The 12,133-nt window shown below is 43.8% G+C and overlaps 1 protein-coding gene across 3 annotated transcripts in view; it reads left to right on the top strand.

Moving 5' to 3' along the window:
* Positions 1-1,499: 1,499 nt before the first annotated feature.
* LOC127618455 (plakophilin-1-like) overlaps positions 1,500-12,133 on the top strand; it is a 36,932-nt gene continuing 26,298 nt past the window's right edge. For all 3 annotated transcript variants that reach the window (XM_052090909.1, XM_052090908.1, XM_052090907.1), the window contains exons 1-2: positions 1,500-1,727; positions 3,224-3,339. In XM_052090909.1, coding sequence (XP_051946869.1) covers positions 1,553-1,727; positions 3,224-3,339 — 291 coding nt within the window. In that variant the 5' untranslated portion in view covers positions 1,500-1,552. The remainder of the gene's footprint in view (positions 1,728-3,223; positions 3,340-12,133) is intronic.

The raw sequence follows: 12,133 nt of genomic DNA, 5'->3' as shown, positions 1-12,133 counted from the left end.
GACCAAAGACAGGGAATGTTTTCTATGATTAAATGTCTGGAATTGTGAAAAACTGAGTTTAAATGTGTTTGGTTAAGGTGAATGTAAACCTCTGACCTCAATTGTACATGCACTGTAGTTGTTGTGATAGTTGTGAGTATTAAAGTATAATTAAATAATACAAAGTATAGTAAATCATATATATATATATATATTTTTAATTTCAGAACTGTTTTTTCCCCTTGTGGAATATAAATGGATATCTGTTATGCATCACTGAATAAAAACGAAATCAAATAGGTCCACTAAATAAAAATCCATACTAAACAAAATAAAAATCCTTATATAAAAAAGCAAAATGACATTTAAAAAAAGAAGAAATAAATTATACAAATTTTGCGATGGGCATCTAAACGTATCACAAGAACTGCAGACAAACAGACTAAAAAGGTGTGATACCAGACCCTGATTTGAGACGTCACAACAACCACATATACAGCTAATACAAATTATTATTATTAACGCGCAACACACAATCCAATAACCACATCACTCTTATCATTCTTAATATAACAAAAATGCTTCCTTTATGAACAGATAGACCCATTCAGAAATTTGATATTAATATATGTAAAACACATTTATGAAAAAATATCTGTAAATATGGTTAATTTTCACATAAAAATACTTTTAGATATATTGACAAAATATGTGATATACTACAAAAGGATGGTTTTCGTCAATGCAACACACACACACACACACACACACACACACACACACACACACACACACACATATATATATATATATATATATATATATATATATATATATATATATATATATATATAATGATATTTAAGCATATATGTAGCTACATATTCCACTACTTGTATTTGGGATATATATATATATATATATATATATATATATATATATATATATATATATATATATATATATATGTGTGTGTGTGTGTGTGTGTGTGTGTGTGTGTGTGTTGCATTGACGAAAACCATCCTTTTTGTAGTATATCACATATTTTGTCAATATATCTAAAAGTATTTTTATCATTATATAACTATAAATGCATATACAGTTCTTGTTCATATATAACCATAGATCAGATTTCTGAACGGTTATGCTCAAAAAGTGTACATCCCCTTTGCAGAATCTGCAAGATGTGTATTATAAAAATATACAAAACTGTCAAAATATATATATATTTATTTTTTTACTGTCCTGTGGAAGCTATTTGGCACAACACATTTTCACATATATTGACCACAATTTACCACAGAGATGAAAAAAAACAACAACAAAAAAGTCTCAAAACTAGACGTCTTCTGTAGTGAACTACAGTTGTGCTTTTAAGCACGGTTGCTATGAGGCTCCAGGTAACTGACAAGTTTAAAACGTGAATGTAACAGTGTGATTGGACAACAGCGCAGCACCTCCTATGGGCGTGGTCTATGTGTGACTACACAACTGCACGCATACTGGTTATATTTGGCGGTCTCGGCGGATTTGGGCAAATAGGCGCGAGCAGGACCATTGAAAGAGAGCAGCAATGATGGCTGACACGCTTCGGTCGACCTCGGCCGCAGCCCCCAAGTCGATGGAGGACACCTCTCTGGTGCTGCCGTCCGACAGAAAACAGTGCACAGGACAGCAGCGGGTCCGGGAGCAAGTGAAATCCATTAAGAGAAACAAGACGGTCAAGACCATCTCCGTTACGCCGACAAGTAAGAATGCTGTTTCTATGCAAAACTGCATTAAATATAACAATATGTGTGTATATTTAATATTAATTAGAAAACTAATTAATAGTAAATGAGGCAATGCATTCTTGACAGGTTAATGCGTGGCATAAGTGCATGAATTAAACATGAGTAAGTGAAGAACCCTTAAAAGTAGTTGTTTGTTGGTGTTAAGGTTGATTCAGGCATGGAAGATTACATGTTTCACTTTTTAAACAAATTGTTTTAATTAATACCACCAACATAAATCTACTTTATGTAGAAAATCTACAGATGTTTCTTACAGTCTCCCAAACACTTGTCTCAATTTCTGCCTATCTTGACAATTAATATGCTGGATGTGCCCATCATGCCCAAAATAATAATTCCTTACATTTATATGGCGCTTAACATAGTATATGGAGAATCTCCTCAACCACCACCAGTTTGCAGCATCCACCTGGATGATGAGACGCTGCCATAGTGTGCCACCACAATCCGGCTTTTTGTAGAGAGTAAATTAATGGATGGGGATTATTAGGAAGCTATGGTTGAGATGGGCCAATGGGGGAATTCTGGGCAGGACACCGGGGTTACACCCCTACTCATTTATCAGAAGTCTCCTGGGATTTTTATTGTCCACAGAGAGTAAGGACCTCAGTTTAACGTCTCATCCGAAAGACAGTGCCTTTTACAGAATAGTGTCCCTGTCACTATATTAGGGCATCAGGACCTATACAGACCTCAGGGTGAGCACCCCTTGCTGGCCTCCCTAATACCTCTTCCAGCAGCAACCTTGGTTTTCCCCAGGAGGTCTCCCATCCAGGTACTGTCCAGGCTCAGCCCTAATGCACAGGCCTATCGTGCACAAAATGTAGTCTCACTAGGTTTTGTGACACAGCCATAATTATTTTAAATAGGAGAATTGTGTGTGTCATTCAACGCAAAATCAGACTGTTTGCCTTTTTGGAAAATCTTTGTAATATTATTTATTAGCAAGCAAATACACAAGCACTCAGACATGAATATAAAAATATGTGAATAAAAATGATTGAATGTAGATAGTTTACAAATAACATGGAGTTTAACATATATATGCCTTTCCCATTATATCACCTTTTAACCTGTTGTATGTTATAGTCCTGCAGTGTTAGAAATGCATGTCAGACTGCAGGACACTGACATAATAGAGTTTCTAAATGTTATTAATGACAGTTAAACAGTTCTTTTTTATATTTATGTATTTTGAGAAAATGTAAAAATTAAATAAGTTGTCTCAAAATATATTACCATTTATATATATATATATATATATATATATATATATATATATATATATATATATATATATATATATATTAGTATGTATGTATGTATGTTATTTATTTTAATTTTTTTTGCTTGAAACTCATCTAGGCTACCTGACAAAACACTATTTACAGTGTGCATAAAACACAATCTTTGCAGTTAGTAAACTTTAAATTTGTTTGCACCTTCTTCAGGTCCGGTGTCATCGACAGAATACAGTGAGCCTAAGTTCCAGTTCTCACCGACAAAACTCAACGACACCCTTTTCAAACGGGCCAGCCTTAACATGAGCAGGAGACAGAGCAGAATGGTATGGATTGCACTAAAATATTACATGATTTATAAATTATTTTTAAATAATAAAGGTTTATAAATGTGCATATAATGTGCGTCTCCAAGCTGCAACACCAAAAAATATTTTAAGGGGGAATACTAAACCTTTTCATATTAGTATTAGAATAGTATTCAAATTAGTCTGAAGAGATGTATTTCTGTTTAGACGGATAAATGTTTAGTTATGAAGAATTGCTGCTTTGGCAATTTTGGGTTATTTGAAGCAGTGTGAATGACTTTGCTTCAATATATGTTTCGCCTGAGTACTTTTAAAAATAAAGCTGTCGTCCAATGTTGCAGATTCCCCCTCTGTCACTCACTCGATGTGTCGATGTAGTGACACTAGGGGTCGCACTTGGGAGCTCAAAAACACCTCAGATCTTTGAGAAAAGGCCAATGAGAAATGGCAAGTGGAATTTGCATGCCACTCCCAAGGACATATGGTATAAAAGGAGCTGTAATGCATCCATTCATTCAGATTTTTTCTTCGGAGTCGAGCAGTTGTGTGTCAGCGAGCTGAATACTACTGCCGGTCCATTCACTTCTCAAGAAGCGTATGCTGTTGGATATACAGTGCATTCCAGCGGCTTTCTCTCCATCTGCATGGCTAGTGCAGACTACGCCCCTGGGTGCTTCGACAGCACTGAGCAAGAGTATATTTTCCTCTATTTGAGCAAACACATTGACTTGAACATCTTTTTAAAGATGCCCTTCCGTCTCTGTATAGTTTCTGGGTGCGGTCGTTACCTCTCCACCCTGCCTTACGTGCCTGGGCCTTAATCGCTTTGAGGAAGCATTCGCGGAAGGGTCACGTTCTCATTGCGAGAACATGACCATGACAACGTTGCGGCTTTCCTTCTTCCGGGGGAAAGCCACTTCCCCCGCACCGGTCCTTCTACCTACAGGTACTAGGCCAGCCTGGTTGACGCTGGTGGCGATTTTAGGTCTCCAATGGTTTCGGATCTGCCAGGTAATCCCCCGTGGGCTGCTCATTCCCTAGTATGCTCGTTTGTTCCCGTCCAGTTCTGGGATGAAACAGGCAGCTTGCCCCAGTGCCGTATACCCCACCCCCACCGGGTCCCTTTCTTTCCAGAGGTGCACGACGGGCTGACAAGGTCATGGGGGACACCTTTCTCTGTCCGTACCTGATCTCTCAGCTCGTCCGCTCTCACTACCCTCGACGAAGGGCGGCCGAGGATTATGCCTCGGTTCCTCAGGTGGATAAGGCGGTTGCGGTGAACTTGTTCTGGGGCCTGTAGGACTACGTCGTCTCTTGAAGCTAAAGCCTACAGCGCCGCTGGCCAGGCCACCTCTGCCCTGCAGGTCCACCAGGCCAAGGCACTGAAAGAACTGCACGAGGGTAGTTCTGATCCCGATGTGTTGCAGGAACTGGGCAATGAAGGTCATGGAGCGGGCACTTGGGCAGACGATGTCCACTCTCATGGTCCAGGAGCGCCACTTATAGCTGAACCTGGTCAAAATGAGGGACGTGGACAAGGCATGTTTCTTGAACGCACCCATCTCCCAGGTCGGCCTTTTCAGTGACACTGTCAAGGACTTCGCCCAGCAGTTGCCAGTGACACATCTTTCTCTGGTGAGGCACAAGAGTTTGTACCCCTTCTGCTCGCCGAGGGCGTCCCCTTGTGGCGGCAACAGCCCAGGCGGCTCCGCCCCAGCCTGAGCCCAGTTCTCGGCCCTGGCGTAGAGCCCCCCGCAGGAAGCTGACACCCCTCCCTCAAGGCCTGCCGCTAAGATCCCCAAGAAGGCTCCTAAGCGCCCCTGAGACAGACGACTTAAGGAGGAAGACGTCTGCTCGAACTCAGGATATGGTAACCAGACCACTCCTTCCCCCAGTGGAGGGCTGGGAGGAGAATCTTTTGTTCCCCTTTGTTTTATGTTTGCCACACCCAAGATGGGCTGCGGTACTCAAATTGTAAAAAAAGAGCAGTTTCCTCTCACACAGCTGGTGCCCACGGCCAGCGTCACCACGGTGACCGGACACTGAGCACTCGCAGCCAGGGCCCCGTGAACGCAGTTCCCCCACCTTCATGCGCCAGGCTGCACAACGGCCTAAAAGGCCCTTCTCTTCAGTCGCCAACCAGCCCTACGACGGGTACGCCGAGCGAGGTAAGTGCTTCGAGGCTTACCTCAGTGCAGCCACCCCGGGTCGGAGCGTCACTCCTCGACGTGGTGCTTCTGCTCCCACCGCCATGAGGCCCCATCACCAGGTACATCAGATGTGATCGTTCCTTTGGTGCCCCTCGCCCGGAGTTTGGACATATGGTTAGGGCTTTCCAACCCGTTGCGCTGTTTGGCCAGGACCATCCAACTCAGCTACGCGATTCAGTTAGCCTGTTTCACATCAATGAAGGGCGAGAACGCCGCCGTCCAGAGATCTTCACTGTGCGGAAATAGCGGTCCTTCTGCAGACTACATCGACATAACGTTTCGTTCCCTCCATCAGGAAATGAGGGTTACAACAGTAACCAAGACATTATTAATTGATTTAAATGACAAACATGCAAGTTATTTAATATTTTGGTTACATTCAGGGATGTGCATATGCATACTGCTTGTAGTCATTATTGAGTGAAATAAAATTGTACATATTAGACGTATTGTACATTTATTTATATATATATATATATATATATATATATTATACACACACACACACAATATATATTGCATAACGAATAAAGTATAATTTTGCACCATTACATATTTAATATTGTGACATTATTTTGATGGCAGTAAAGCACATTTCACCTGCCAAATTATCATTAATTGATAAAAATCTCATTCTAATTATTATAATGCAAAGAAATAAAATAAAAATAAAATTGCATTTAAAATGTATAGTATTTATACATCAAGGTAAGTCAACAAGTCTCATTACTTCATTACAAATGAAGCTAACGAGACTCACCATTCAAAATTATACGAATTAGAATTTTTTAATAATTGATTTTCTTTCTAAAAAAATAAAATGTTACTTTTTACATTATTATTTTAGCATGAAATACAATAACGTAGCTTACCCTGATCTTGGCAGTGAAAGTTTAGCTTTGTTTCCTGTGTCTCTAAAATACAGCTAGATTATATTGTTTATTGTGAAACATTGCAGCTTAATTGAATTTGCCCAATTAAATCTCACTCTGGCTTCTTGGCATTTGTTCTGTTATTGTTCCAGGGCTGCATTATTACGCAACATTGGTCAATCTTTAATGACAAGTTCTAAAGAACGACGTGTAGTTTGAACCCAGCTATCAGTGTATGCTATTTCTGGAAACGCATGTAAAATTAATGATGTGCATAGTGCATGTTTCTGATTGTAAGACACTTGGATGATGTTTATGATTTCAAAGTTTAACTGATCAGACTTGCTTGTTATTCCCAGATAAGAGCGGTGAGAATGGTGTCAGGTTTATAAGATTACGATATCTACACATGTGCATATATCCTGCATTTATTTGAACATAAAGCATAAAAAGGGGTTATAGGTATGGTGGTATAAAAAAATAAAAATAATTAAAAAAAGTTTGTATCCAGGATATAAACAGGGGATTTGATCCATAATCCTCATACTAAGAATAAAAAATGTAAAAGGCCCTAGTGTCAAAAATGCTAAGATTGGGTTATTATAAAATTGCAGGGCCAATAGTGATAATTGGTTTAAGTTTCACTTTGTTTTATTGAGTAATGGCTTTCAAAAACCGTACATTTATGATAAATGTGTTAACTCTAAACATCGATATACAGCCAAACATGCACAAGAATATTCTTACTTTAATCAAAATTTTGTCATATGTCGTATATTTTGAGATGCATCATGTAAATGTGTTAATCCGATTACCATAGCCCAACTAAGCAAATATTCTGGCATCAAAGATGCAAATACACAGAATTATTTGTCATGTTAACACCTTAATCTGAAAATCTACTGTTGTTGAATATTCATTCATGCAATATCTGCTTGACTTGACTTGCTCGTGTCCAAATGAAAGTATTCCTGGCTGTTACTTGGAAAGAGTGGGAAAAGAACATACATGGCTTAGTTTATTCTTAATAAATGACTTAACCAGAATATTGACCTTAATCAGAAGGTTAAATAATGTGCATGCAAACAAGGTCATTGTCTTTATTGTAAAGCAACTCATGCCCTGTGGTTTGTGGTCCTATGGGAGCACTTCGGTAGTTCTGTTCTTGCATTTTGACACCAACTAAACTTCAAAGTTCCAGTGTAACGTGGCCCTTATCATTTGCTATGGTAAGGTTAATCAACTGTTCATACATCCGTAGGTTCATATTTGCGTTAATTATTTACAAGGAAGGAGCATTTCAAGGCGTTGCCACATTTCACATTAACTGAGGGCTGTTAATGGCCTGTTGCCAGAGAAACACACCTGTGACAGTGGGGGTGTGGTTGAGCATCCATCCGGAGAGAGAAAGCGGTGAGTGTGCATACACCTGAACCAGATAATGATTAATAGCACTGCAGTGAGCTTGGGGAGAGCGGTATATAAGGGACCATGCTAGCGTCAAGAAGAGAGAGCGAGAGCTATAGGCCACTGCCCTGTATGCATTTTTGTTTGTGTGTTTTTGTTTATTAAAACTTTGATGCTTCGTCCAGTTCCCAGCTGCTCCTTTCCATTGAACCGGTTACAACACAGTTCACAAAATGCTTGGGAAATGATACATTGTGCGTATGGTCATATAAATGTTGTAAAATGAAAACAAATATAAATAATTGATTTCTGTCACTAAAAACAAAAGAGCCTTTTGTGTGAACACAAGGAAAGAGTATTGAGCATGCACAATAATCTCAAGCAATACTAAGCTTGAGTGTCCTTATGGCCACAAATCCTTAAAGGGATAGTTCACCCAGAGATGAAAATTCTCTCATTTACTCACCCTCATGTCACCCCAAACTTACTTTCTTCTGCTGAATACAGACAAATATTTTTACAAGAATATCTCAGCTCTGTAGGTCCTCACAATGCAAGCGAATTGTGACCAGATCTTTGAAGCTCCAAAAAGCACATAAAGGCAGCATAAAAATAATGCATATGACATTTTTTTTTTTTTTTTACAATACATTCTCCCTGCCCAGTAGGTGGTGATACGCACAAACAATGCAAATAGCGTTCACAAATATAAAGTGAAGGGGAGATTTTTGTCAAAAAGAACATATTGATCTTTACCTTTATCAACAGCACAAACGTCACATCACCAAAGACTTGGATCGTTAATCGCAAGTTTAATTGAGTGGAAGTTATTTTAAAGTATAACTGAGTTTCTGAATTAAAGGGCTAGATTCACCCAGTTTACATCCTGTGTCATGTCTTTGATTTATTGTCTTACATTAAGGCTCCTTTTTGTATTTGTGGGTTTTGAATGCAGATTACAATATAGAAGTGTAAATGTCTATAGTGGTGAATGGGAGATCATTCTGAATATATTATATTTTTGCATTCCCATTTGCTCCAACAGCAAAAGAAAAAATCCACTATTATGTTTCCATGACTTTCCAAAACAAAAACAAACAGAGTGCTTACTACAGTCAGAAGAGAGAAAGATGGCAAATGTACTGTCACTTTGGCAGCTATATTTGAAACACCATTGCATCAGTGTCATTTGGTTTTATTTATTTATTTATTTTAATTAATGCAAGATTGAAAAAGCTTTGTAAATACATTTACACTAAGAAACAGATTAACAACAGGATTGTAGTGCATCACTAAGCCAGTCTTTGCGGTAAGTGTTTGCTGGCCTTTTACAGTGTGCAATTCAGCCTGAAAATACTTGAAGCATTTGCACTGTTTTCTTAATTACTTCTTGTGGAGAAGTAAATAAAGCAGAATTGATGAAGTACTTTCTACATTGAAAAGTTTAGTTTAAGCATGAACTTGAAAATATTAAGTAAAGTCTACATTTGTACATGTGGTGGTGAGGGCGTGGTTAAGTGCAGGTTTGGAACAGTAAGGATCATCGCCTGGCAATGATTGTCTCTAACAGCTGTTCCCCTTCTGTCGCTCTCTCCACGTTGTGTCGGAGAAGCGACACTAGGGGTCTCTCTTGAGCGCCGATATTCACCTCTGATCTATGAAAAAAGGCCAATGAGAGTTGGCAGCCAGTATTTGCATGTCCCGCCCCCGGACATACGGGTATTTAAGCGGCGCAAATACGGGAGTTCATTCAGAAAATTTCTTCGGAGCCGATGGTCTGTCTGCAGTTTGCTGCGAGTTACACGCCACTTAAACGTTCCTGTTTTCCTCTGACGATCTGCATGCTGTTGGATCTTGACGGCGCACAACAGCGGCTTTCTCCTTCTCAGTGCACGGCGTGCATTGTTGCCCCTGAGCGCTTCGACAGCGCAGACACGCATACACACACACACTGTGTATTAAAAGAGTTTTTACTAAAAGAGTAATTTTCTCTAAAAGAGCAAACACAGCGGCGTTGAACGTCCTTTTAAGGACGCGTCTTTTTCAAGATGCCTTTCCGCCCCTGTGTCGTTCCTGGATGCGGTAGAGTGCTCTCTGCTTCAGACGGCCACAGGCGCTGTCTCGTGTGTTTGGGCCGCGATCACACCGAGGCGGCGTTTGTGGTTGGTTCATGTTCTCACTGCGAGAACATGACCATGACCACGTTGCGGTCGCGGCTCGCTTTCAACAGAAAGCAAGCCACCCCAGCTGCACCCCGCATTGCTCCTTCTTCCGGGATTAAGGACGGTGCGGTTGGCGCTGGGGGCGATTTGGGGCGGCAGCGGGTGCAGTTTCGCCGGGTAGCCCCCCGCGAACCTCCCGTTCCCCGACACGCTCGCTGGTCTCCGTCCACGCTCGCGGCGATAGCGGCTCGCCTCACGGCCCGGCTGTCTATCCTCCCGAGTCCGAAGCAGATGAGCTCGCCGCTGCATCGGAGAGTGCGGTGTCTGATGCCGAGGACTCCCCTGGACTGCCGCCTTCGGGACAGCAGGCCCAGGCTGAGGCCGACGCTCAGATGTCCGACATGCTTGCCCGGGCCGCCTTGAGCGTGGGGTTGGACTGGAACCGTCCATCCTCCCCACAGCCTTCTCGGTTGGATGATTGGTTCCTGGGGGCAGCGCGCCGTTCGCGGCCTCGCATCCCCCGGTCCCTTTCTTCCCGGAGGTGCATGATGAGCTGACGTCTACATGGAGAGCCCCGCTCTCCGCTTGTCTAGGTGCCACCCGCTCCACTCTCTCCACCCTCGACGGCGGAGAGCGCCACGGGTATGACGCGATTCCCCAGGTTGATAGGGCAGTTGCGCACCATCTATGCCCCGGTAGCCCTACCTCCTGGCGGGGTCGCCCCGTACTCCCGTCCAAGCCCTGTAGGACAACATCCTCGCTTAACGCGAAGGCCTACACTACGGCTGGACGCGCTGCCTCCGCCCTGCATGCGATGGCCCTCCTGCAAGTCCACCAGGCCAAAGCTCTCAGAAACATGCACGGGGGTGGACCTGATCCTGATGTGTTGCAGGAACTGCGCTCAGCGACCGACCTCGCCCTGAGAGCGACGAAGGCCACAGCGCAGGCACTCGGACAGACGATGGCCACCCTAGTGGTCCAGGAACGCCATCTTTGGCTCAACCTGGTCGAGATGCGTGAGGCTGACAAAAACCGCTTCCTGGACGCACCTGTCTCCCAGATTGGCCTTTTCGGTGACACCGTCGAGGACTCCGCCCAACAGTTCTCCGCGGTGAAGAAGCAGACGGAGGCCATTTCGCACATCATGCCCCGCCGCAGACCTGCCGCTACGGGCCCTGCCCCGTCTGCCCGCCGAGGGCGTCCCCCTGCGAGGAAACCAGCTCCTGCTCCGCCTCAACCCGGGCCCAGCTCTCAGCCCCAGCGTCGAGCACTCCGCAGGCGGCACACGCCCCCTGTCTCACGAACCCCCGGCTCCCAAGCGTTCCTGAGACAGCCGACCCAGAGCCGAAGACGTTAGCTCCGGAGGTGGTAAGACCGCTCCGTCCCCCGGTGGAGGGCCGGGAGGAGAATCCTTTGTTTTTTCATTTGCCACACCCCCTGACGGGGGCTGTGGTACCCACATTCTCAATAAAAGAGCTATTTCCTTTGCCTCTGGGTCACCTGGCCCGCAAATGCCGTTTTCACGGCAATGTGCTTTCAGATCACAACAGTCCCGGTACACCGGACGCGGCGATCCCGCCTTCCGCCTGCCCACGACTGTCCCCCGGCCGGCCGGTTCAGACGAGTCCAGAGGACGCCAACATCAGACCTCCTCCTCAGTCAAGAACCCGCCCCCTGCCGGGCGCGCGGAGCAAGGTAAGTGCTTTGAATCTTTTCTCAGCACCTCAGCCTCAGGCCGCAACGAAGCCGCCCGACGCTGCATTACCTGTTCCGCCCCGCTGCGAGGCCCAGCCGGGTACGTCCAAAATACTCGTCCCTTTGGTGCCCCTAGCGCAGAGCTGGGAAGCATGGCTTTCACTTCCCAATGCATCACGCTGGCTGCACCGGACCATTCGACTCGGTTACGCAATTCAGTTTGCCCGGCTCCCGCCCCCCTTCAGGGGCGTCCGCTTTTCCGCAGTACACGGCGAGCACGCCAGTTCCCTGCGCATGGAAATCGTGACCCTCTTAGCCAAGGGCGCGGTAGAGCCCGTCCCTCCAACCGAAATGAGGAAGGGTTTCTACAGCCCTTACTTCATTGTACCCAAGAAAGGCGGCGGCTTACGACCAATCCTGGACTTGCGAGTTTTCAATCGGGCCTTGTTAAAACTCCCGTTCAAAA

Source organism: Xyrauchen texanus, chromosome 25 (genome assembly GCF_025860055.1).
Source record: "Xyrauchen texanus isolate HMW12.3.18 chromosome 25, RBS_HiC_50CHRs, whole genome shotgun sequence".
In the NCBI taxonomy this organism is placed as follows: Eukaryota; Metazoa; Chordata; class Actinopteri; order Cypriniformes; family Catostomidae; genus Xyrauchen; species Xyrauchen texanus.
The sequence above is the reverse complement of the archived record's forward strand: the minus strand, read 5'-3'. Positions and strand labels throughout refer to the sequence as shown.